Here is a 27000-nt window from a genome sequence, read left to right on the forward strand (position 1 = left end):
TGTCATTGTTAGTGCAGTAAATGGCAAATCTTTTCCATTTTGCCGCATAACACGCCCTAGTAGTAGGTCTTCTGGCTTCTTTTATGATATTCATACAGTCTGGAGGAAGGTTGAGGTACCCGAACTCTAAGACTTCAGGAGCCAGATTGCCAAGTTCAGCGTTTGAGGATCTGGGTGTCTGATTTCTCCATGGTTCTGGGTTAATAGAGCCGGGGAGAGACGCAATTTTTGATGTGGAACTAGAGATAGTTCCAGAAGTGTGGTGAACCAGGGTTGACGTGCCCAAGTGGAAGCTACTAGGATGAGTGTTAGCGACTGTGGTTTCAGTTTGCGTACCACAAATGGAATGAGTGGGAGAGGCGGAAAAGCGTACGCAAATCTGCCTGACCAGTTCATCCATATCGCATTGCCCTTTGACTGTGGGTGTGAAAACCTGGCGGCGAAGGTTGGGCATTTTGCGTTTTCTTGTGTGGCGAACAGGTCTATGTCTGGTTGTCCCCACTTTTGGAAGAATGGGAGTAGGACTTTGGGGTGTAATTCCCATTCGTGTATTTGCTGTGTGTGGCGACTTAGGAGGTCGGCCACCTGGTTCTGAACCCCTGGGAGGTGTTCTGCTAGCAGGTAGATGTTTTGGGGAATTGCCCATCTCCAGATTTGTCGTGCAAGTTGGGACAGTTGGAGAGAATGTGTCCCCCCCTGCTTCTGTATGTAATACATTGTGGTCATGTTGTCCGTGCGGATGAGGACAGTTTTGTTTTTTAGATGCACTTGGAAGGATTTGAGTGCTAGGAACACCGCCAGAAGTTCTAGGTGATTGATGTGGAGCTGTTTTTGTTGAGTGGTCCACCTGCCCTGAGTGGTGTGTTGAAGGAGGTGGGCTCCCCACCCTGTGAGAGATGCGTCGGTGGTCAGCACAATTTGTGGAAGAGGCTCTAAAAACGGCCGCCCTTTGGACAGGTTGATGGTGTTCCACCACTTCAGTGAACGAAGTCAGCGGCTGTCCACCAACACCAGATCGGTAAGTTGTCCGTGGGCCTGGTTCCACTGTTGTGCTAGACATTCCTGTAAGGGACGCATTTGAAGGCGTGCGTGGGGTACTATGGAGATGCATGACGCCATCATGCCTAAGAGTTGCATAAACACCCTTGCTGGAAGAGAGTGTTGGGTTTGAAATTCTTTGATGAGATTTTGTATGTTGGCTATCCTGGCTGTGCTGGGATAAGCTATTGCCTTGGATGTATCTATGGTGGCTCCCAGGTATTGATGTACGTGGGAGGGTTGCAGTTGAGATTTGGGATAGTTGATGGTAGTTGTGTGGGGTTTGAATAGTGCGGTGAGTGTGGAGAACGCATTTGTCGAGAGTATTGGCTTTTTGAGGAGCCAATCGTCCAGATAGGGGAAGACATGGATTTGTTGTCTCCTGAGATATGCTGCCACAACTGCCAAGCATTTGGTGAATACCATGGGTGCGGTTGTTACTCCCAATGGGAGAACTGTAAACGGATAGTGCTGACCATCTACCACAAATCGTAGATACTTCCTGTGCGCGGGATGCATAGGGATGTGAAAATATGCGTCCTTGAGGTCTAATGTGGCAAGGAAGTCGCCTTGTTGAAGTAATGGAAGGACCTGCTGGAGAGTGATCATGTGGAAGTGATCTGATTGTATATACTGGTTTAGTAGTCTGAGGTCTAGTATGGGTCTTAAGGTCTTGTCCTTTTTGGGAATGAGGAAGTATAGGGAATATACTCCTGTGCCCTGATGTTGGAGTGGAACTGGTTCTATTGCGTGTTTTTGAAGCAAAGACTGAATTTCCTGTTTGAGGAGCGTGAGGTGGTGAGACGACATGGGACGGTGTTTGGGTGGTATGTTTGGGGGGTATTTATGAGTTCGAGGCAGTAGCCAGACTGGATAATTTGTCTTACCCAACTGTCTGTTGTGATGGAATTCCAGACAGGTAGGAACTGTTGAAGTCTTCCCCCGACCGGAGTGGAATGGTCTGGGGGGAGTGGGGGCAAGTCACTGTTTAGTGGCTGGAGAGGTGCGGGTGTTGGTGTTGCCCCGCCCTCGGCCCTTGGCATTGTTTCCCCTGTAACCTCCTCTAAAATATCCTCGGTTAGGGGATGTTTGACCTGATGTTTTGAAGGTGGAAGAGGTGTCTGTTCCCACATTTTTGGAGGCCCTTCTATAAAAGGAGCGACGAAAGGAGCCTCTGGCTTGAGGAGACTGTAATGCTCCCATTGATTTGGCAGTCTCATTATCCTTCTTCATTTTTTCTAATGCAGTGTCTACTGCGGGTCCGAATAGTTGCTCCTGATTAAAGGGTTGAGCAAGAATGGTTGTTTGTACTTCCGGCTTAAAGCCGAAAATGCGGAGCCATGCGTGGCGTCTTAAGTAATACGCTTGTGTTGACTGCCCTAGAGGCGGTGTCCGCTGCGTCTAATGCACATTTGATATTAGTTTGCCCTCTTGGATGAGGTCATTGGCCTGGGATTTGTATTGATCAGGCAGGTGTTGCAAAAGGTCCTCTAGTTGATCATAATGAGTCCTATCATAGCGAGCCAATAGGGCTTGTGTATTGGCAATACGCCAGTGGTTAGCAGCTTGTGCTGCAACCCTTTTGCCGGAAGCCTCCAAGAGCTTAGACTCTTTGTCTGGGGGCGGTGTGTCTCCAGTTGTTTGGGAGTTCGCCCTCTTTCTGGCATTTGACACGACTAAAGAGTCTAAGGGGAGTTGCGCTTTGATGTACGCAGGATCCTGTGGGGACGGTCTGTATTTTTTTTCTATCCGGGGGTTAAGAACCCTGGCCCTAACAGGGTCTTTAAAAACCTCAGTGGCGTGCTTTAGCACTCCTTTAATCATGGGCAGAATGTGAACGGTTTTTTGCGACTGCTCAAAGGTGTCGAGGAGAAAGTCTTCTTCAGGTGTGTCTGTGTGCATGGTGACGCCATGGAACAGTGCCGCCCTGTTTATGAGCTGACCAAACCCTAAATGGTCATCCGGAGGGGAGGGTTTGGAGGGGTATGGAGTGGGATCAGGCATGTCAGGCATAGGATAAGCCCAGTCATCTATGGGTGCCGTGTCCGGGAGTGTAAAGGGATCATTAGGATCAGTAGGATCATTAAGGAAATCCGGGTCTCCCCCTCCCCCTAAATCATCATCATCCTGTGGAGGTGGTGTGTGAGAAGGAGATGGTAGAGGAGAAGGAGGTGGTAGTGGGGGTGGGGGGGATGGGATGGGAGGCAATATAGGAGAGGAAGGACGGATGGGTGAAGTGGCGCAGTCCTTCTTCTTTAGAGGAGCTGGAGGTGTTGTGTCCAGCTTCCTTTTCTTGTATGGCACAGCTGTGACATGTCCGGTTTTAGGATTGATGTAAATCCGTTTTTGCGTTGGATCTGGTCTATAAAGTTCCTCAGTGTCCGAAGGGGGCTTTGGCGTAGACTTTTTGGGTTCTGATCTGGATTTTGGGAGATCGTCAGATTCTTTGTGGACTTTTTTCAGCACCGAGGATGTTTTTGGTGCCGAAGAACTTTTCGGTTCCGGCAGAGATTTCGGTGACCTTTCGGTGCCGACGAACCTTTCGGTGCCGGTGGAGACGTCGGTGCCGAGTGACGTTTTGGTGCCGATGGAGATTTCGGCCTCGGAGCCTGCTTCGGTGCTGAAGGTATTGTAGGCACAATAATATGAGGTTTGCTCGAGCCCGAGCCACCTGCAGGCTTATTTTTCTTCGGAGTCGGGCCCGGGGGCGGGGCTTCTGAAGATGATTTTGGGTCGCGACTGGGCCCAGCTGGCAGAGTCTTGACCAATGTCTTTTTTGGTGGGGTTGGGGTAGGGGAGCTGGTACTCACACGCTGACCCGGATCAGAATCGTCGGCCTCGGACACGATCTGGAGGTCTTCGGAATCGTCGTCAGGGACATCCTGGGCAAAGATGTCGTCTGGTTCTGGAGCCGGTTTGGCCATGATATGGCGTCGAGCTCTTCGGTCCCGGATGGTTTTTTTCGAACGGAATGCGGCGCAGGCTGGACAGCTGGATTCGTTGTGGTCCGGCGAGAGGCACAGATTACAGACCTCGTGGTGATCACTGTGGGGGAACTTTGCTCCACATTGGGGGCATTTTTTAAAGGGTGTCCTTTCCATCAGCCGCGTCCGGAGCCAGTCCGATGGGATTTCGACGTCGAGTTGTAAATTTTGGAGAATTGTTGTGATTGCTAGAAGTTTTCTGCTGGAGCAGAAAAAAGTTCATCCGAACCCAATGGCGGAAAAAAACAATCTGAGGATGGAGTGGATGCCCATGCGCACTGTTGTCCAGAGGAGGAGTCACCTATCTCGTGACCAAAGACTTCTTCAGAAGACAACAACAACCTGCAATCATCCGAGGCCAACACCAGATGGCGATCTTATCCTTAGTGTGTGATCTGCAGCTCATATGTCTCGAACATGATGGTTCCCCCAGGAAAAATGCCAAGATGATTTTATTGTGTTAAGATTTTATTTTATTGTGATATTAATTTATTAAAACAAGAAAATAGAAAACCGAACAAAAGCTGATATTTGATGCCAAATAATGTATCTTGACACAAAAAGCTGTTTTTTCAGGGCAAAATTATTATATTTTCAGAAAATGCCAAAATATATTGTGAAAATAAAATGAAAAGCTGGTCTTGAAGAACAAGAATATTTTCCGAAAACAGCAGGCTGGTTTTTAAGACCCACTTAGTGCATTGGTGGAAACTGACAAGCTGATGTTCAGGGGCAAAATATGTGCATTTTTTAAAATATGTTAACGTTGATAGTTGTGGGATAGCTTATGCAGAATTTGGGACACATGGGCCCTAATTAAGAGCTGCACTGTACTGTCTGCATTACATTTACCTCTACCAGCCCCAGTAACATGCAATTATAACTTCAACCCAATGGAATCGTGGAATACAAATTCCGTGGGGTTTAACACTTACATTTTCCACCTGCTCTTAGCAGATGGTAAATATATTTGGGGGCTTCTGGGTGGGGTGTACGGAGTGTGTATTTACCACGCTTTAAGAAAGAAAACAAGCATTGGCATGGCCAATAGGTCTCGCTTTTCGGACCTTATAAGTGTTTAGCCATGCAACAGTTGCATAACTAAATACTTACAAGGTCCCAAAAGCGAGACCTATTGGCTATGCCAATGCTTGTTTCTGTTTATTACTGCTCTGTAGTAATGGCGGCGCACGGGTGCCACCATTACTACATAGAAGTAATAAACAGGATAAAAAAGCGAAGAGACCATCAAAGCAGTGATCGCGATCAAACATCATAGCGGCCGTGCGGCCGCGAAAGTGAGGCGCGCGCCCGCGCACATGCACTGTAGCTCTATGCTACAGTTGTAGCACTTTTTTGAGCCCTCACAAAATGTCTCGCCAGACCAGCGCATGCGCTGGGTCAGGCGAGACCTAAAAATGGTGAGGCCTGGTAGCCAAAGCCTAGAGCGATTTCACAGTGCAACATTACCACATGATAGAACCAGGGCTAGTGTTCATATACCTGGTAAATTCAAGCCAGGGACACTTACCACACTGCATCATTCAGCCAGAAATACATCTGGTAATTCCACTCTGCCCAACGGGTAACCAGGACCACACTGGTATCATTTAATTGGTTCCCGAGGACACTTGCCTGTGTGTTTGGAAATCATTTCCTGTTTCCTCGTCAATATCTATAGATTAGTAAGACATTGCTGTCTACCTGCTGTCAGAGGACTAAACATTCCATGTCAATGGAACCTAAAGCATATGGTGCTATCTGAGCCCGAATGATAACTCTGCTTGATAAGGCAATGCATATGCATATGATAATCTGAGAAACAGATTAATTGCCCAAATTGATAGGTCTGTGCCATTTTAAATTCCCCATTGCCACAGGACTGAGAATATATTTCGAAAAACCAGAATGTGAAAATGAAAGAATATGCAGGTTAGAGGTGAAGGTATAAGCTTTGCGAGGAAAGGCAGAATGCCAGGTCAAACAGTTTTTAGGTGACTGTACACTCCAGCTTAAACACCCCCATGGAGTAAGAGCTGAACCTGGCAGACGAGGAGTCGTCCTTCAAAACGGCTTGGGATATCCATAGCTTTTTGGCAACTTCTTAAAAGAAAGGAATGGATATTTCACATCTGATTCCACAAATTCTGTACTAGAACTATCGGTGGATGAGTGGGGCACGTTTCCACTTTTAATTATTCTGGTGGATGGGGTGAGGGCACCGCAGAAGGTTCTCTGGGTGACTTCTACAGGTTCCTTCGCCAGGGGCTGAGCCGCGTCTGTTCTATTCACACGCCTCTTCGGAGTAAATGTTTTTTTCTTTGGACTAGGATGTAGAAGTATATCATATATACATTCGGAAGCCTTCTTTGCGCTTTCCACTGGACTCTGGGAGATGTCAACATTACTCTCTGGAAATAATTTGATTACAGAGTCTTCTAGGTTCTGGTCTGAGTCTGCAAAACTCAAACTAGTAAAAAAGGGGGGCAAAGAATCTTCCTCTGTGCACAGTTCGATTGGAGAGGTAATCGATTCAGAGAGCCTGTTCAAATCCAGGCATATGGTCGCTGTGTTTTTTGCAGGTTTCTGAGATCCAGTCTTAGGAAGAGCTGTGTCTGGATCCAGAGTCAACGCCTCTGTGGAGAGAGGAGAAAGAGAACAGAAAATTAATACGGCTACTGAGATAAGAGACTACCAAGAGCTAACCTAGCTCTCAGAACGTGCCTGCACTAACCAACATGCTATTGCCAGAACAGCTTTAAAAGCCTTCACTGTCCTTAGAACCATTCTAAACATATAGCGAAAAACAGTTTTTGACTGCACTGCTAGCCGCTTCAGGAACGGAGAACGAAAACTTTCTGTGTCCTTTCACAGATTAATAGAACATTCAAAGTTGTTTTAACTGTTAAAACCTATGAACTGTTTTAACATTTAGAATATTTTCAGCCCTCTGGAGACTAAGCAGAGGTTTTATGGTAACCCCAGCTCCAGACACAAGCATTAACTTTAGCATTTTCCGAGTTTCGTCTTCATGTGATTTCACCGCTGTCTTCCTTCATGACACATTATTTGTTGCATAAATGTTTTAGGTTGTGTGATATACACAGATGGAGCTGTCCTGAGGTGGTGACGTCAGACGTGTGACGCAGAGCGCTAATCTCACATCAGAATGTTCAGGGAGAGAGGCCAGTTGTGAGCAAGAGAAGTAGTTTGGCAGAAACCAGAGGGATCTTTAGTACTGTATGAGTTCAGGAATAGGACCTACATATCAGCAAATATCTTGCACAGTGTGTATTTAAAGTCCCACCCACTGCGCCCTTCGTGCTCTTTATGGAGAGGGCGCAGGCTGCCATTTTGATGGTCCGTAGTGGTGGGACCACCTCATCTTCTGAGCAGTGCTGATTGAGAAGTTACCGTTACAAGAAGGGGCAGTATCCTGAAAGATTGGTAGGTAGACATAGAGGAAAGTTTGAGTGCGCAGCAGGAGTAAAAAAAAAAAAGTATGTCTGAGCAAAGGGTTATTGGTCCTTGACTTGTTTACTACCTTTGCCCAGGTATCAGACCTAGTACTCCTCCCCCCCAACCCCCTTCAAGAGTTACACATGCCAGGGGTAATCACTAACTCTGGTGGGGGTGTGGGGATTACCAGTTTTACATAGATTAATAAATTAACAATGGAATGTGTCCTTCCATACCAAATGCCCCTGGTGAGTCCTCAATCTCACCTTTCAGCTCATTGGTCGGTCGGAATGGCAACGGATCCAGGGAATTGACACCGATCTTGAAATCCTGATGGGGCCGCTCCCATTCGAACTAAAGGGCCACGCGACATGATGACCCAAGTGTCTAAAGAAAGAGGTTCCCTGGGCACAACGGGTTTGGCACTTAATTACAGAGATGTTTTTTGGAATTCATGTCTGCCCCAGATTCAGCTGTGAGTTACGGTCCCAAGAGTAAAGAAATGTTTACAGTTTGAGAATTCAGATTCAGTCAGCTCAATGACAAGAGATTATGGATCATAATCTGATTATACGGTATGCAGCTTCAGAAGAATAAATGTTTTACTACTGACCAGTATGGCTCTAAAATGCTGACAGTAAGCCGGAGCTCTGTCCAGCGGGGGTTTCTTTATGAGGATAGGCGAGTGTCTTACAAAGCTGAGTGTAGACCAAGCACAGGCCTCTAGCGCCTGACGGAGCGCGGGGCCAACCCGCTCCATCCAATCCTGGCGCTGCTCTCATGCAGCAGGAGAGCAGCATCTGGATTGGTTAGAGGGTCCTTTCCACAGTCTTCAGAAGGACAGCGAATAGGGCGTGGAGTTCATGGGAAGAACAATTTTGTTGTATTTAATTAATATAATGAGCAATGCATGTACGGTTTGTTTCATTTCGGAGGGAGGGGTTGTTTTTATTTGGCCATTTGAGAGAGTTTTTTCTTTTTTTTAGCTTGGGCTTTCTAAGGAGGGAAAATCTGTTTTTGTTTTTTTTGCAGGTGGTGGGCACTTCTTGCGCCCCAGCGAGGTCACCAGTCACTCCTGGTTCTGGCCAAGCAATATCCGGGCCGAGGAGGACAGATCGAGGCTGACTGCGGGAGTGTGCGAGCATGGAAAAACTATAGCTCACTACCCCCCTCCCGGACCCATGATGTTAGTAACATCGAGTACTTAAACATTTATAGCCCCGGAAATACTAGGATGGCTATTCGGTAAAACCGTGAGATTTACCATTTTGATCTCCACAGGTTAGGGTGCGCCTTAGCGTGCGCATACCGCCGTGGAGACCCTTGTGGTCCTGATGAAAGCTTAGCCAATTGGGCAAATTTAAGCAGAAACATGTCATGTCGACCTTATCACTAATTGGTTAAGCTCTGGTTAACCTAACAAGCCAGAACTTGCCCAATTCACGTTTTTATTGGTCTTTGGTTTGCCGACATTAAATAAGTTGATGGTTAAAACCATTTACCTTTTAATTCCACTCCCCTCCACATTAAAAAACCAGCTCCGCTGTAATTCAGGCGTTGTAGCACACCAGAGAGGCACTCGGCCTCTCTGGTGGGAACCCGATGATGAAGCATGTCACCAACTAGGTTGGTGAGTGAGGGTTCTTTTAACAATTCCTTTTGGTTTTTGCCCGTGTCTTTTTGCTCCTTCTTTTTACCTTGTCACTCTTTAGTTGTTTAACTGAAGCAATGCGCCATACAGCGGTTTACTGAGCTAGAGGGCAGATTTCCACTTATGCCTTATGTAGCGTGGAGTGGTGAGCCTCACGATTTCTTGGCCAATTCGTGCACAAGAAGAGGACTAATGGTAGCCTGATCAGGCTTCCCACTCAATGATAGTCTGCTGCTTAGACGCGTCCGTACAACTTCCTTTTTCTGATTGAATCTGTATTCAATATTATGCCACAATGATCAATCAAATAAAATTTGGGATGCTGTGTGAAATATGAATGTGCAGGAAAACGAACCAAAGACAACTTTGAAGCAAGAAGATGCTAAATATTTTATTGCTTGCATGTAACATACTAAACAATGTATATCAAAGTACAAGACAATACAATCCTAACTATCACAAGCTAAGGCCACCTCCTTCTCTGACACGACTATGCAGGAAATGCCTTTTATGCGTGGCAAGGGTACATCTTTTAACTCCTTCCCTGCGGGGGTAATTCCCCCACGGGGGGGGGGAGGGAGGGGGGAGGGAGATCCACGGCGCCGCTGTGCTCGTGACGAGCTGAGCTCGTCATGAATCACAGTGGAGCTGTGCTCATGACAAGCTGAGCTCGCCACGACCCCGCCCACTGATTAATTCTCCAGCACAGGTGGGGAATTTATCGCGCGTGGGCGGGCCGCGGCCGTTATGACGAGCTCAGCTCGTCATGAGCACAGCTCCACTGTGACTCATGACGAGCTCAGCTCATCATGAGCATGGAAGGGGTTGACCCTTTCGCTGCTAGGCCTCCCCCCCTTGAGCCTTTTTCTTTTGGCTATTTGGCGTTCAGGACCCTGTAACTTTTTGTCCAAATAAGGTCTTCGTGCCAAACTTGCGTCCTTTTCTTCCAACATCATAGGGATTTTAAAGGTACCCAGGGCTTGTGGATTTCCCTGGAGGGGACTCAGAAAGTCGCCAAAATACAGCGAAATGGTTTTTTTGGAGGGAAAAATGGGGGGAAAGTGCTGGAGAAGAAGGCGTCTGTTTTTTCCCTGCAAATTGTATCAAAGGGTTTGTGATTCTGAAATCACCATCTTCACAGCTTTCAGGGACAGGCAGACTTTTGTCAGAAAACCAATTTTTTTTTTTACACAGTTTTGGCATTTTACATGGACATAGCCTATTTTTGCAAATTTTTAAGTCGAGCCTACAGCGCTTGCACTGTCAGGCGATTTGTTGGATGTATTTGTGGGGTCAGACTCCTCCCACGTTTTTGGATAGGCTACTGTGTTTGTCCTTTAAACATCAGAGCCTGCAAATGGCTACTGGTGGATGTATGTCCCACCTTTTTCAAAAGTTAACTCCCCTGGAGTATTGCCACGGTAGCGAGCAGCGGTGCGTACAGCAGCAGCTGCTGCCACTGTGGGAGACACGCTTTGCTCCGATAGCTCTTCAATCCATGGGTAAGTATTGGGCAGGAACTATCTTTTCAAGCTGCTAAATATGAAATAGCTTGATGACTTTCTTCCCCGTTTTGCCAGCATGCTTTTAATTGGATACCTGTACTTTGTAGCTCCTTTTTAGGTCTCACCTAGCGACACAGCACATGCGCTGCTCGCCTTGGCAAGATCTATTGTTGCCGTTTTCTGTGCCGAAAGGGGGACAGGACATGTGCACATGCACAGCAGGCAGCGTTAGCACAAGGGACAGCCGATGTGCGTGAACGGAGGACAGGAGATGTGCACGCGTACGGCTTGGCTCCCTCAACGAGCGCATCGCGTGCTTTCGCTTGCCCCTGGACACAGACATGGCCTCCGAGACTAAGCGGCAGGTAAGGGCTCATTCCATCTCGGCTTATTAATGCATGCAGTCAGTTTTTCAGCTGCCCGACGAGATACTTTGGTTTCTAGATGCCTGGAATTTCTCAATGTCCTACTTTAGAAATTTTAAATCGAATGTATTAGATGAGTGCTCTTCCACTCCAAAGGAAAAGCCATACAGCTCTCACTTTCTATTTTTTTTTTTTGCAATTCCTTTGTAACTAAACTCTAAGCTACTTCACACATAAAACATTCAGTTACAGCCAAGAAAATTCTTATAAAGAAGCACAAAGTTCCTGTTTGCCATAGGCAGGGCAAGGTACATTAATTAACTTCCAAAAAGTTCAATAAAGGAGGCTTCGCTTTGTACATCTTTTATCACGTTTTTTTTTAAGCCTCATTTACTCAAAGATAACAATTTGGAAACCTGACACAGATGAGGACTCGGAACGTTCTAGCAAGCTACAAGTGTGCACCATATGCTACTGCAGATCTATTTAAGAAAAACAATATTTAAGCATTTTAAGGTTTCAGTACTTCATGCAAAGACCTAATTGACTCAAGAGATATCGTTCCATTGCTTGATGATTTTACCGTAAAAAGGTATGATGAAGTTGACATGTGGGAAGAAAACTTTACAGGAAGCACAATTAAAGCCCTGAAGGTTAATTTCAAAGTCCATATTGGAGCATAGCCGTTGGTAGAATGGCGTATACAATAACATTTTAGCACACTAGCATTAGCACAATAGAAATTGGTAATTTGGTTTATAGCAGGTTATCAAATAGAAATTAATTGGACAATGGTATCTTATCACATAATTCAAAGTTATAATGGACGAAATTTCCTAAAATTGGCAAGAACTGGCTTTATCAGAAGTCTGTTTGCAGTGAGGTGTGGAAATTAAATGCTTTATGCATAAGCACTACTAACGCAGAGGCAAATAAACGTATTTGCAAAATGGATGCATGTTAGAAACGGAAGGCCCCAGGGACCACTGGCTCCAACACGGTAGCTTGGCGCGTGGCAGGGTGGCACTCCGTGGCGAAGTGTTAAGTAGTTGTGCAGCACACACTCACACTGACCCAGTAAAGCACACGCAATGAATAGACACCATCCCAAGTTCTTGGACAAAAAAAAAAGTATCTTTATCTATGTCTTGTTAGAGCAGATAACATAGGAGTCTCACAGTAAACGGATGAGCGGGCCTCTGGTAGCCTCAGGACCATACAGGTAACATTTCCTGCGCAGTGCTGTCAAAACGCTCATGCAAATATGCGGCCCAAGGAACAACTTTACAGCAGGTATGTGAGCAACATGCTATACGGTTGCTTGTGTCCGGTTCCTGAAGTCTTTACTCCTGGGAGCCACCAGTTTCAGGCAGGGCCTGAGCGTAAGGACGCATAGCCCGGCAGTCCCGCACACGCCGAAGAGTTACCCGATGCGGGGGGGAGGAGGTGAGGCCGGTCTGTCGGGGGAACACCTCTCCTTCTCCTGGCTACTCGGCTCTGGAGACGGATGTACGGCCGAGCCCTTCCTGCCTTCAGCACGGCCCTGATTCCTGGCTCGGTGCTGACGTCAGCAGGAGCACATCTCGCGGGAGTCCCGGTCGCTAGACAACGCCGGGCTTCCCCATGGCTTCCTCACGGCCGTGGCGTCACGCAGTGCCCTCGCAGTTTCCTAACCAGCAGGGGCGGCGATCGGGGGGCACAGCTGTACCCTCAGCAGGGCTCCCAGCCCGATTCAGGCCCCGGGCAGCAGCGGTGATTTTGGTCGCAGAGGCGCTGTTCCCACCCAGCGCTCCCGGAGAGGGAGTGGAGGGGGGCCCGGCCAGCGGCAGTGAGTTCAGACACAGCAGCGCTTCTTCTTTCACCACGCAGGGGGGCCGCAGCGGTGATCTGGGCATACAGCGCTTCTTCAGGGCCAAGCGCTGGGGGCACAGCGTTAGCGCTTGAGGTGCGGCTCCAGTCGCGATTGCAGCACCCTCAGATCCTGGGCCCACAGCAGCGCACCAGCACGACGCTAGCAGGAAGAGGCAGATTCTTGCGGGACAGCGCTTAATTGGCGCAGCGCTAACAGAAAGTGGCAATTCCTGCCAATATAGCGCTTGGGTGTCATGGCCCTTTACCTTGTGGTTCCCAGCAGCAATAGCGCTCGCAAGTTTCTCAGCACTCTGGGATCACAGCGCTAGTCGGGGAGCTTGAGGTGCCAGGTTCCTAGCGCTTCCCAGTCTTGGCACTGGCAGTAGTTGGCAGGTACTATTTGCAGGATTTAGTTGCAGGGTTCAGTTGCAGGGGAAGTTGGTAGCAGCAGGATGTAGGATGGACGTCTTGAGTAGGCACACTGGGGTTGGCACCCCGGGTTCCCCCTCACACTAGGCAAGGTCAGCAGGCTGGCAGGATCACTCAGCTATCTTGAGAACAGCAGGGCCTCAGTAGTGTAGCTTCCCCCTGGTCCAGCAGCCTATACTCCAGCGGAGGGTCCCCAGGTCCAGTAGTGCTCCAACAAACTGTCAGGTTTTCCCTCCCTTACCTTTATACCCCTAGGTCAGGTGACCCTGCAAAAAGGCGGCAAGTTCTGGCGCCAACCTGGTGGGTTGGAAAATTCCAGAAGGCTCTGTGGACTCTATGGTGGCTTCTCTGGTGGCTTCTCTGGTGACAAGGGGTGGGACGCCCAGGGTAACAGTATCATAATGTCCCAGCCTGTCCCAAACTACTAGCGCGCAGATATGACGTGGCCATTCCGCAGTAGCAGGGGCCTTTGGCAGCCATATTATTAGGAGAGAGCACCTGCACCTCAGCACTATTCAGCAGCGGTAAAGTGCCCAGAGTCCTATGTCCAACAAAAGATGGTGGTAAAAATTGAGGCAGAAAGGGGAAAAAATGCGGGGTGGCAAATAATCCATTCCAGCCTTTCTACGTGTTCGGCTCGTAATGTATCTAGCTTCCTTGTATTTTGGCTACCCGCTGACTGCTTTGTTTCTTGCCCCAGCAGTTGTAATTCTATTCAGCTGAGTCTGTCATTTAATTGTTTCCAGATGTTCAAGTGGCCTTAAAGGTGTCCCATTCTATGAGAGGGTATTCTGCTGTGTGTTCATTTATCACAAAGTATTCTAATATGGATGTCCCCAGGGATGCGCAAAATGCATGGTCTTCTAATACTACTGGTTGTAGATGCCACGTGGGGGAGGGCCAATGTCCCATCTGAGTTGCAACAGCTGTGGGTTGTGGTCCGAATGCGTGCGTCCTAGGTAGTCCATAGCTCATCCACTCTGAAGCTACTCAGCACACCCACATCCAGGACACCATCAAACCTCAGACTAAATGTAAAACATAGAAAAAGCAAGTTAACAGGCCTTTTCCATCAATGCAACCTGGATCTGGAACATCATTCCCACATCCATCAGGATCACCCCAACGCAGCTCCAATTTAGTAAAGAGTTGAAGACATACCTCCTTAAAGAACATTACATCTTAATGCTTTAACTGTCCACAAACAGGCTACCTCCCTTATCACTCCTTTATTTTAAGCCCATCTTTGACCTTGGACAGCATTCTGCTGTCTTTTAGGTAGGCTTGTGCTGTACGAATACCACATGCATATATTCATACAACAGAGACTGCAGTTCCACCCTACACCCCAACCCTGTACCAGCTGTGCCCTGGAAGACTAATCAGTAGAGCTTTTCTAGGTTCGCATGTACCAGTGAACTTTACACGAATTGCCTAGTAGGCCTTCACTCTTATGACAGATTAAAAAGGTTTTGCCACAACTACGGATTCACACAACACTGTATGATAGCATCGCCACAACCACAAACGGGTTGTCCACTGCCCAACAAATGAAGGCACGCTTTGCCTCTCTGTCCTGTTCCAGGGCCTCAATCATGTCAAAGAGCAAGCTAAGGCCTTCGTCAACATACTAGATTAGTGTAAGACTGGGGCCCAAAAATTAAAAAAACTGTGTATCAGATATTTGCAGTTGGGCTCTCAGAGAAGGGAACGACAACTTACACCATGCAGGGAACATTCTCATCCCAAGATTACCAGTTATGTATTATTTATATGTATGTATGACTATTCATAAAGTTTATTTCAGTGTAATCAGCTTGAACAAGCTGTTCTCTTACAAGTACAGATAACAATGATCACGTATTTGAATTAGAATGTTTAGGCTTTGTTTACCTTTCACAAATATATTATTGACAAAACTGGACTATACTAAGGGCCAGTGGATTTACAAGATTTTGTTGTTGGCGAGTTTGCCGCATAGTAATGGGTTTACTGCATTTGACACATACGTTGCAGATTTTAACAACATTTTATTTCTTGGTCAAATAGATCGAAACAAGATTGCCAGAGAACATACGGCATAATTTGCGTTTGTTTGCGGCATTATTTAGATAACCTTAGTGCATACTTTGATCTTACACGTACTCTTAGCTCTAGTGCCCAGACAATAGTTTGCAGAGCTGTCATGATGATGAAACTCCCATTACACAGAGGAAGCTTCAAATATTGTCCATATTGGTCAGTTCACAATGAAATCTGAGTTCATATACCATTGCAGTTTGTTCAGTAAAAGCCCATAAAGTAATCTATATTACATACAACAAAAGGGGGATAGCCAGTGGATAGCTTTAGTTATGTCAGACCTTCCCAGAAAAGGCTTTAAAGTTTTCTTAATAACTTTGACATAGTGGACGAATGTGCATAAACCTTTCAAAAACAAGTACATCAGACTCGGGGTTGGCATGGCAACTTCTCTGCAGAACAGTCAAATTTCAGTTAAGGGGGGGGGGGGGGGGGGGTCAGAAAAATGACTTTTCCTATTTTTAATTCAATGTGAATTTTTGTTCTTAAATTCAGAAAAAAGCTGAACATAATTACACCACACTTGGCATGTAAGTAGAACTTTCCTCAAGTAACTGCTTTGCTTGGTTCGTTGTACGTCTACTCAGTAGTTTGAGCGCCCAAGAACAACTCTTAAAAAATAAACTACTTTGATTTGGTGAGCAAGCCATTCACCCATTCTCTATTTTGGGGCTGCGGACCGAAGAGAAAAGTCTATTGCGCTCAGCACTGTAGGACAAGGCACTATGGCCTGTATGTGGAAATATAAATGGAGATGCAATAATGAAGAGCTGGAGCATCAAGGCCCACTGGCCAACCTTCACTGCGCGTGGTGGAGTGTTTCATAGATCACTTGGTATTTACCTATAAATTCTTTGATCTTTTCCTGTATATAGGCATGATGGCGGCTGAAGCTCTGCAGACTCTGCATATTTGATTCAACTGAATCATTCTTCGGCAATAGAACCTTCACACTATCACACCTGTGGATAACACAAAAATATGGATTAAAGCTGTACGTGTGGATATGTTTTTGCATATTAATGAACATGTAGGTGCCTTTACCGGCTTCAGACTGTCAGAAAAGACCAAGAATCATAGAGCATGAGTGGCCTGGTGGAGTACTGAGTAGCAAGAGAGAAAACCTCCTGCATCTACTCCATGCACTTTCAGATAGTTCGGTTGACCTCTGCTGTGTTAGGACCATACACTTCCCAGAGTCCAAGAAGGAAGTAAATCAGCAGCAAGCCCTCAAAGGGTCTCTTGGTGAACTTACGTCTACCATGCCAAATGCAGAGGAGAAGCAATTCATGGAGACTTGCAAGATAGGATCATGTGAACTAGTAGCCTCCATTGTGCATCCTCGGGCTAGTCTCCCTGAATACAGCAGCCGCCACAGTACGCTGAGCCAGGCCTCCTCAAAAGCTTGTCTTCACCTAGGCAGAACCTAGGTGTGCAAAAGTATCAATTTATGAAAGTAACATCTGAGTTCTAAATCACATATTCAAACCTAGTGACTATTTACATTTGGAAATGCACACTTACAAAGGTGTAACATATGCTGGAAAAAGCCAGTTATCAGGAATAAGGGGCGGCTTGTGTATGTTTCTAGGTGGGACAGCATACAAAAGTAGTCTAAACTCATAACGTGGAGGGCATTTACATACCTCTGAGAGGGCGAAAGAGGATTGGACTAACAGTTTTAAAAGAGTGGGCCATTGGGAAGGAGATTCTTTGTATGAGAAAAGTGTAATTAAAAAGGAATAACCAAGTTAAATAGGCTAATGAATATTTAATTTCTTTTTACGTAGACAAAATGTTATACCTCTGCAAACCGGCCTGCAGAAATGTTACATTTGTAAGTACTTGGAGAAGCGTAAAATTGTTATAGTTATCTTGCAGGAATCATTGGATTCTTTGGAATTTGTGAATTACTAAAGTGTGAAATCTGAACCTATTGTACACTATGGGGCGCATTTCTGAAATGTTACACATGATCTTTTGAGGATCAAACCATGTGCTTGCTCCCTGTCCGCTGACTGGCCAACTAGGTTTCTCTAAATCTATGCTCTTCGGAGTGTAACTACACTGTCCCCGTTAAGAAAATGTACACTAAATGCATAGTTACATTATTTAGGGTCCAAGGAGGCAGAAAATAAGAGTTAAGACTGATAAAGCAGGAGAGAGCTGCTCTGGGGTACGGCGACCTCCTGGAGGCCCTTGGTGCCCTTCATTTCTCCTTGGCTCATGGCGCCGGGGTCCTGGGGAGGAAGCTAGATGGTGTGGCATCAGCGTTGGGACAGTGGCGGCATGCTGGTCCACAGGTACACAGTGGCTTCCCACACTGCACACAGGAGGAAGATGTTGCGGCCCCCCCTGCGATTAGTGCACAGCCGGACACTCCGGACAGTATGCTACCGTGTGGTCGGCTAACTGTGGGCTTGATCTGTTCCGGAGGTATTGGACCTGAGTGGAAGATGGTGGCCTCGTCCCGTGCACGGTCTCCGGCGACCCAGGGACAATTCCAGCAACGTGTGTCTCCTTTGGCTGATTCAGCCTGTCTGGACCTTGTGTGCAGTGCAGATCCTGGGGCAGCACTGGAAAAGACGCCCCTCCATGATGCGGTCTGTGCTGGTACTCAGAGACTTCCACCCCACCTGTGTGCGTCGCTTCCCGGTTGTTTTTGGACACTCCTGTACCTTGGAACATCGGTCATGGTGCTGGGTCGAGGGGCAGGCATGGGCAGAATCGCAAAGAGTGGTCAAGGCTGAGGCTGATCCTTCGGGGGTGGTCACCTAGTAGACGGGCGGACTCATGGTTGCGTGCTCTCATGGTTATTCGCATAGTTGGTGCATAATGCTCCCCATTCCCCCCCTTTTTTGATATGATCGACTTGGTGCTGCTAATTGTTTGCTGTGGGGAGACTTCACCGTGCGGGAGGGAGAAGCCGGGGGTATGATTTGAAGGCCCTCCTCCAGTTTATTATACTCTCTCCGCCCCCCCGTCTGGTGGGGTTCTTTCTTACTCCTTTTTCCCTGTTTCTTCTATATTTCGGGTCTAGTTCCAGGGCGACAGGCACACTGCTGGGGGGTGGGGCCATACTCATTCGCAGAGGTGCAGGGTGGGGGGTTGGGGGAGGGGACTCTTTAGTCTTTATCTCTTTTTCCATGGCCTCCTTTTTCTTCTCTGTTTCTTCTTGTCTTCCTTTTTCTGGGATCAGTGCGGTACACCTCCCTTATTGTGAATCGTTGCCTCTTCATGTGTGCCACAGTTTCCGGGGTGTTCGCTGGGCGTTAGGTACTGGGGTCTGCAGGCGCGACTGTTTTTTGATATTCTTCCCCATCCGGAATTTCCCGTGTCTGCACCATTGATTCAATATATTGCTGCTTATTGCTTACGTCTCCTATCCTTGCCCCTTATCGCTGTTGGGAAATTGTTTGGCACCTGATCCTACTGTTTTGTTTTATTATAAAATGAAAAACCCTTTTTCTCCTGGTGTCCTACCTGCGCGGCTTATTGGCCGGACTATATTGGATTGAAGATTTTGCTCTCCGAGGTGCCGCCTGTGTTTACATTTGCTTTTATTGTTCTGATTACTTAGCGGCCGGCCCCGGGGGGTTGTAGGCCCATACGTGTAAATGATTGAAACGTCAATAAAGGTTTTTCAAAAAAAAAAAAAAAAAAGACTGATAAAGCATAGTTACGTCAAAGATTTACTATTTTTAAATGATGGCATTTTACAGAGAAGCAGAAAACTAAATTTGCTAGAGTGACATGTAGATAGTTAAAGGGAAATTTCTCCTAAAATACAAAAATATAGTTACATAGTAATGAGTCTCAGAAAAACACCTTTGTAAGGTAGTCAAAGCCAAGCCATTAAAGAAGAGTGGTTTGGATGGAAGCACTTTAAGAATTGCACTGGTTAAGAACTGTTCGAGGAGATTCAACTTTCTGTCCTTATTGTTTTGCTGATACCACTCCAGTCACTCTTCCTCCTCCGGAGCACCCCCAGCCCCCTCCCAACTCCAAACTCCCGGAACTTCTCGCAACCTTAATTTTTCTACATAAGGCGGATGAGGTAAAAAATAGGAGGAGGGGATCATCTGACCCTGGGTCGGTGACATTATTATCCAATCTAAAGTACAAGATCACATAAAAAGGACATCTTAGAGTAAAGTGGGCTACAACTGACCTGAGGAACCTAAACAGCTGAGAAAGTTGTGTGTTTTACAAGACCTTACCTGAGAAAATAACCATACCTGTACAAGACGTACCGCACATCCTAGAGTGAGGGAGACAAAAACAGAGAGCACAAGTCAGTGTCAATCCATATATAGAGTCTAGGTTTAGTTTGCCAGATTGGTAACATTCTAAAGTATGACTAGAAGACAGGAAGTGAAGTTTATGTTGTGCCTGTGAGTCCAATGATTCTTATTAAAACTCAAGCAGTAACTCTCTTCCTCCTCCTTTGGTATATGTGAAGTGGTGCCACACAATGCACTTATGAAGAGCACTTTACAAAAGGATTTCCCTTTAAAACAGCAAAGTACTACACTGCCCAGAAATGATCAGTCTGGAGATCAAAAGTATCTATGATATGGGAATGTCAATACACCTGCCATGCTCAGAGATCTGTGTGTTCCCCTCCTCCCAGTCTTCCTCAAAAATACTGATATATTAATATTTGCACACCTTGTTGCAAACCAACGCTAGGCATGGGTAAAGATACAATGGAGCAGCTAAAGTCCTGCTACACACCAGGAGTTAGACTAAAGCATTTCAGTATGGTGCTCCACATCACTGCACTGAAATGCAATGTCACGCGTGTGCATAGTGTCTCAGCCGTCACTCAAGCGCTGCCTAAAACTGTTTATTGCCGTGTGTGGAAGCTGGCAGCCCGTAGCATGTGCGCGCTGCTCCCTCAGGCTTGAGGCTCACTGCTACAATGTATCAAGCCTTGATTCTTACAGCGCGGCTCTCAGGCCGGACGTCACATCGAGGTAGTGCCCAATGGCTACTACCGAGACAAGGCAGCCTAGCCGGAGCCCAGTTAGATTGTATGATGTAGTCAGGCGCTGTGGGACGTGACAGAAGAGGCAAAAGGTTCACCATTATCTTTGAATAGGGGCAGTATAAGAGAACAGAATTACTTTATCTCTGCCTCTATCACCCTCATTCTCCCCGTGCTTTATGGTTTACTTTCTTCTTTCACTACATATCCTCTCCTCCATCCACGTTCGTCACCACCCCACTACTATCATTCCTTTGCTGACTTCTGAACCATTCTCGGTATCCATCTTATCTCTTACCCTTTATCCCCCTTTTTCCCCTCCCCCTTCCCTGGCCTCCCTCACTTTCTCCCCTCCACTCTCTCCCCCCTCTTGCTCAGGGATTGTTCTTGACCCCTGGCTAATCCCTCTCACACTGAAGCTTGTATGAGGCAGTTCAGACCGGGCTCCCACATTAGCCAGCCCCACGGGCACGGAATAAAAGGGTGAGTGGCCAGCCCCGGAAAATGGAGAGCAGAACTCAGAGAAGAGCACAGTCTGGGGCTCCAAGGAGCCTGCACCTAGAAGAGATGTTAAACAAGAGAGGTGCTAGGTCCCAAGGGAAGGAAGTGACTCGCAGGTGTGTAGCGAGCATTTGTCCTGTATCCTGCACACGGGAACAAAACAAAGGGAAATATAGAGACATGTGGCTCAAATGTTGCGTTTGACTGAGCAGCACAGAGCCTGGGGTATGTAAAGCTACCAGATGGCTCCATGGTCGAACCCTGTCCTTTTCTATATCAACCTAGTGCATCCTGGGAATTGTATTTTTGGTTAATTTGAACTGATCTAACTAGCCTAACACAACTGAGAAAATGACTTCTAAAATAAAACCCCAATTTTGGAAAATGGGGTTAGACTGGTTGAAGGGGGCGCTGAGACTTTCTTCCCTTAAAATTATTGGCCTCTCAACTGAAGGCTTCTCTGATAAGAGACAACGGAAGTGCCAGTTTCAGAGCTCCCAAGGTTTGCTTGAAGCTCACCAAGACCAGGTGTTTTCATCATGAGATCTGTAGCTCTGTTTTATCCTCTATAAAATTGGGCCAACAAGTCCACGTCGCAAAGCTAAGACTAGGACTAGAGGAACACCTCATACGTGGACCTGGGAAACGTGACCACTAGCGATGGTGTATGCATGTAAACCGAAAGGGTTGAGGGAACGGTTGGAGACTACTGTATTATGAGTTCTCAGCTCACTGGTTTCCGGATACATGAAACGTTTTGAAAGGACGTTGCGACATTAGGCCTGATCTAGAGTGGCAAGTGGGGAGCAAGCTTTGGAGGGATAGTAAGCAATGGACAGGAGTAGATACAGGGGTGCTAGTGGTCTGAATCCTAAGTCAATGAACGTCCAAAGAAATGAAGGGGTCGGTCAGCTGTCTCCTATCTGCAGCATTTTTCCCTGTGGTTGGGGTGGAGACTAACAGTTTACGGAGACAGCATTTCTTTGCTGCTTGTAGAAGGAACTATAGCAGCCTAAATAGGCCACACAACATTCTGTCCCCATTACGATTGGCTCGAAATAATATCTGTCATCCGTCCACCCCTGCCTACAACAGCCCCTGGAATTACCGGTACTGGGAGGCAGCCATAATTCCAGGAGGCTGGAAGAATAACAGGCATGTCCCATGGCAGTGAAAAACCGTGCCTACAAGCCCACTACCAATAGAAGGACCCCCCCACGCTGTAACTCTCCCACAAGTCTGGATTCCACTGAGGGCACTGCTTTAAATAGGCAAGCATAGCTGGTACGGAGTATTTGGCAGAGATAGCCCCAGCACTTCTCGGCACTGCTACAATGCTTTTAATAGGCGAGTACCGGCACTTCTCAGCAGCAATCAAGTACTTCTGCACAGATTGATGGTCAAGAGCTTCTTGCTGAATGGCAGCTTCTTTCATTTCTGTGTGGCCTGGACAAGTTTAGTGAGTTTCAGGTAAGGATTTGAAGATGGTTTATGATTGGGAGCATCCAGTGGGCAAAGGCTGGCTACGGCAGGAATCAATTTAATTGTTTGTCTGCCGACCCGCCCAGCGAAACTACTAGGAGGCTGAGAAGAATTATGAAAAAGTCACACATAGCAATCTGAAACTTTGGCAGCTAGGCAGCTGGCCAGCACAATTCATCGAGTTACAGAGGAGCCTGTCACTTGGTGCAGAGGCAGCTGATGGGGGATTCTGTTCTGCGCTTACATGAGCCCCGAGAGCAGCAGGCCACAAGGCGTGAGTCGCCTGTTACCCCTACAGCCTGCTCTCAGTTGCGAACGGTCTGCATAGGTGGCTATTAGCTGGCACTTCTTCCCACGCCCTTTTGGAACAAGGTGATAGGGAGGGATAGATAAACTGTCAAATGCCATTATTATTTTGCAAATACTCCACTCAATCTTGGGCATTGCGAGGTGGGTGTAAAAACAATGCTTCCTGCAGGTAAGGTCTCTTCCACCTATCAATCTTGGGCAAGGCCATAGGAGGTTTACATGCCTTCCCAGGAGTAAAGCAGGTCCTCGTGCTAGCTCCCCATGCGACAGTTATCCTGTCCAGCTTGCCCTCAGTCCGCTACCCTCTGCTGCCTTAGGTTTGTGCCTCCTCTGCTCGTTTTCTGCCTTCTTTTCAGCTCGCTTTCTGCTCATTTTCCTACCCACTTCTGCCCTCTATTTTTTCCTCTCTCTACACACTCTGCGCGTTATTTTCCCTCTTTCTGCTTGTTTTTGACCTGCCTCTTTGACACAGACGTCGCATCCACAGCGCCCAGATACTCCTAGGGATTTCAGTGCTGCGCTACACAATTGCTGATTGATAGATCGATTGATTGTGTGGGGGCTTGGAGTGAGGGACACCTTCCACTATTTAACCTCGGATCAGGTAACGAGAGTCTAAGATTTAGTGCCTGGGGGGTATACAACACCAGGAAACGCGGAAGCTGCTTGATGCAAATGTAGAGTGACCTCTCTCCTCCCCTAGGCAAGGAGAGATGTCACGGGTGTCATCCCCACTCCCAAGCCCTTGGGCAAGGCCAGGGAGGGAATTGCCAAACTGCCCCCTCACATTTGCTGTCCATTCAAAGACAGGTCAAATGTCAGGGAAGTGTATAGGTAAGTAGCTGGCAAACGCACCGCATGGGAATAATGCAGCAGCAGGTCTGGCGGCCTGCGCGTTTCTTTGTATTGGTTTCTTCCCAGTGTTGGCAAGCAATAGGAGGAAAACACTTGCGAGTGTCCAGTGTGCGTGCACTAAGCGCTGTGAGGCTGGAGAGCGAAGGAGTTAATGGGAGGGCAGGAGATTATGGGGAGGATAAACCTGTGGGGGAAGAAAGATAGCGGTAGGAAAGAAGGGATAAAAGACATGACTAAAGATGGTCACAGAAAAACTAAGGCGATTATACCTGGCATGTTAACATAATACACATACTAAGGTATGCCTAACAGACATATGATATGATCTGGTCTAGGATGCTTCCAAGATGAGCAGTCCTAAAAGAAGCCAATGTCAAATGAAGGTTGAACACACTTACTAGAGGCAAGCAGACTGCAATAGTTCCGATACAGACTATTGAGTTCAGACTCTAGAATCTCTGCAGGTCAAATATAATCTGTCCGCGACATCAACATCCTCTCTTTCCTTCATCAAGAGACATACTGTTGGGTGTGGAATGGAAAGGCTCACACTTCACTTTGAGAAGGAATGCAGCTATTCTAGATCTGTAGATTTCGGAGGCCTTTTGCCTTCCTTAACTCCATAGCTTGCTCCCACACTTCCCTCCAGGGCACTGGGGCATGGGTAAGTCATGCTGCTGTAGATTTCTAATCCAGTTACCTCCAGGAGCTCCGTATCTCATGAGTAGAGAAGGCAGCTCTTCCAGATGTGTACATTTGTAAACCCTCACACTCCCTCACCGTCAGTAACTCCACATCCTGCTTGTGACACACTCGCTCAAGCTCTTCGATCAGATTCTTGAAGGAGGCATTTTGTTTCTCCAGGTCAGTAATTTTCAGAGTAATCTTCTGTAGATGTTCGGTCTGTTCCTTCTCCAGCTTGCCAAGTATGTTTTTCTTTTCTTCCTCTAGAAACTTCTGCAGCTCTTCAAAGGTTCTTGTGATTTTCTCAGCTTGGCTTTGATATTCACCCTGAAAAAAAACAGGTACCAACAGATCTTTTTAACATAAAGAAGTCAGTAGTAATTCACTCATGACATTAACACATAGCTCATAGCTCATGATGTGACATGTGCCATCACAAATGATGTAATTGGTTACTTCACTAGTGACGTCACATATCACATCTCTAGACAGAAAAATATTCATTTGTTAAAGGAAATAACTCCTGTGGCTCCTGCCCCACTGCATTTCGAGACAATACTCGGATAACGAGGAAACGTGTATATGGCATTTCTGTGCCGCAAACCTAGACAAAAGGGGCAGAGCCCTTTACATGGGGACAGTTCTGCATAACGTTAAGTAATAGGAGAGGTTGATGGGTTGTAGATGGTTAATTCATTAAGATGTACTTTTCTTTAAACCGGCAAAGACCTGCTACACCACAGACCGCATCCACGCTGTCCAAGATGTAAACGTACTCTCTATATCGACGAAGGTCTACTTTGCTACTTATATATTACAGTCATATATGTGAAACATGATGAATGTACATCTATATTATCAAATGCCAATAAAAAGAATTTAAAAAAAAAAAGATGTACTTTTCTTTAAAGAGTCTTTAACTCTTTTCTTAAATTGAAGCACTATACGGAGGTCCTGATGGGGGGCTGTGGGTCCACATCATGGGTGCATAGATGGAAAAGGTCTGCTGCCTTGTTTTTTTTCTTCTTTTTTACACTTCTCAATCTACAGTCTGATGATGTAGTTCTATGGTATTCACGTTTGCAAACTGTGGATTCTTTGGAGCCCAGAAAAGATTCTCTCTTCTCCCCCTGTGTCTGTATCTGCTTAGTCTTCCATTTGTGTTATATGTATAGCAGCAATGCCCTATTTTACGTTTTACTCTACATTACCCTGCTCCTCTCCCCCTCCCCAAGGTCCCCATCGAAAGGCATTCTTCCAGCAGACCCAATTAAACACCTGAAGAAATGTGTACATTTCAGCTCTCGGCAGCCCCCGCCCCCTCCCCCCCCCCCCCAACACCTCCACCCCAGAGTACCCTCCGAAATTAACCATCCTAGACAGACACTGACTCACAAGAACCCAGGACATTGTCAGACTGAAGAAACAAAAATGAAGCTATTCCAATAGGTGGAGGTTGGGCTATGGTTATCACACTTCGCTTCCCTCTATGTACTATGCTGGGTTCTCAGGGAGTGGGCCCACCTTTCTGCAATGGCCCAGCCAATGGTATTCAACAGGAATGGCATTGCACAGTGGTACCCAGCACAGCCTCCCCTGGCTTACCTGCACCGGATAGAGATATATACATCACCTACTGGCGGTTGCCAGTAGGTAGTTATAGACATGACCATGTTTCCATAGGAAAAGCATTTTTTGACTTGCCTATAACTTTGGTGCCAATTGGCGAATCTTCACAAAGTTTTCCCCCAAAAAGTTGCGGGGTGATCCGTCAATTGGGGACCGAGAACAAGGCATGTAAAAAAAAGTGTGTTTTACCATATTAATTCCCATAGGACCTTTAGACATGCCTGCAGCCGGAACTGCTGAATAGAATTACACTAAATTTGGCATAAAGGTAGATTAGGTTACTCAGATTGTGGTTTAAATTAGTTCAGTAATTGTTAAGAAATGTAAGAAAACAGAGCTAGCGATATCTGCAGTCGTGATGACTACGAAAAACAAGCTCCTACAGGGAAATGCAGAGCTCTGATTGGTTGCCAACACTTCAACCTGGAAAAAAGAAAAGGGGGCAGATCCCATAAAGATGGTCCCTGACAGGCCAAAGAAGCATTTTTTAAATTGCATGCTTGTTTTTAATTAATTCCCAGGTGGACCAGGACCCATGCTAGTAAAATAGGAGGGGGGTCCTTGGGGACCTGGCCAGGGCATTGCTTTTTATGTATGTGGGGGGCACTCACGCAGCACACCCGCACCCTGGAGGACCGTTACCTCCCTGGGGCAAATGTTTATAAACTAATGCGGGAGTGGCATGTGCCCCCTGCAGCCTGGGGACCACCACCTCCCCGGGGGATGTAACAATATGTATGTGAGTGGGCCTGCTAGGCCAGCGCGCACTCCGCCACCTCCCCAGGGCAAATCATACCAAAATAATGCAGGGGCCCATATGGCCTCCCCCGCAGCCCCTCCCAGGGCTAAACAGAAAATGAATGCAGGTTGGGCTGCTGTGGCGTTCCCCCTCCCCATCCTCTCCCACCGCAGCCACGGGTTCTGCCACCTCCCCGGGCCAATTTATCAAAAATCAGGGGGGGCGGACTGTAATATATTAATGTAGGGGGGAGGGAGGGGTCGGTCGCGGACCTCCAGGGACGGCTCCTGCTACCTCCTGAGTTGCCCACCCTCAGGAGGTAGCGGATTGCTTTTGATTTGTGGGAACCAACAGCATGGACCGCGGGGGCCTAGAGGCTCCCCCGTAGTCCCCAACAGAGGTCACTGGGTTGTAGTGTATTGGCAAAGACCTGTGGATTGGGTCTCC

At 47.0% G+C, this 27000-nt stretch overlaps 1 protein-coding gene across 1 annotated transcript in view; it reads right to left on the reverse strand.

Annotated features, from left to right (window-relative positions):
- Nucleotides 1–4479: 4479 nt before the first annotated feature.
- Nucleotides 4480–27000, reverse strand: part of LOC146869039 (E3 ubiquitin-protein ligase TRIM39-like) — a 67246-nt gene continuing 44725 nt past the window's right edge. Inside the window, exons 3-6 of the mRNA XM_085632550.1 lie at nucleotides 24282–24512; nucleotides 19603–19625; nucleotides 16208–16326; nucleotides 4480–6658 (exon numbers count right to left, since the gene is read on the reverse strand). Of these exons, the coding sequence (XP_085488676.1) occupies nucleotides 6087–6658; nucleotides 16208–16326; nucleotides 19603–19625; nucleotides 24282–24512 (945 nt within the window). The 3' untranslated portion in view covers nucleotides 4480–6086. The remainder of the gene's footprint in view (nucleotides 6659–16207; nucleotides 16327–19602; nucleotides 19626–24281; nucleotides 24513–27000) is intronic.

This window comes from Triturus cristatus, chromosome 1_1 (genome assembly GCF_964204655.1).
Source record: "Triturus cristatus chromosome 1_1, aTriCri1.1, whole genome shotgun sequence".
Taxonomy (NCBI): domain Eukaryota; kingdom Metazoa; phylum Chordata; class Amphibia; order Caudata; family Salamandridae; genus Triturus; species Triturus cristatus.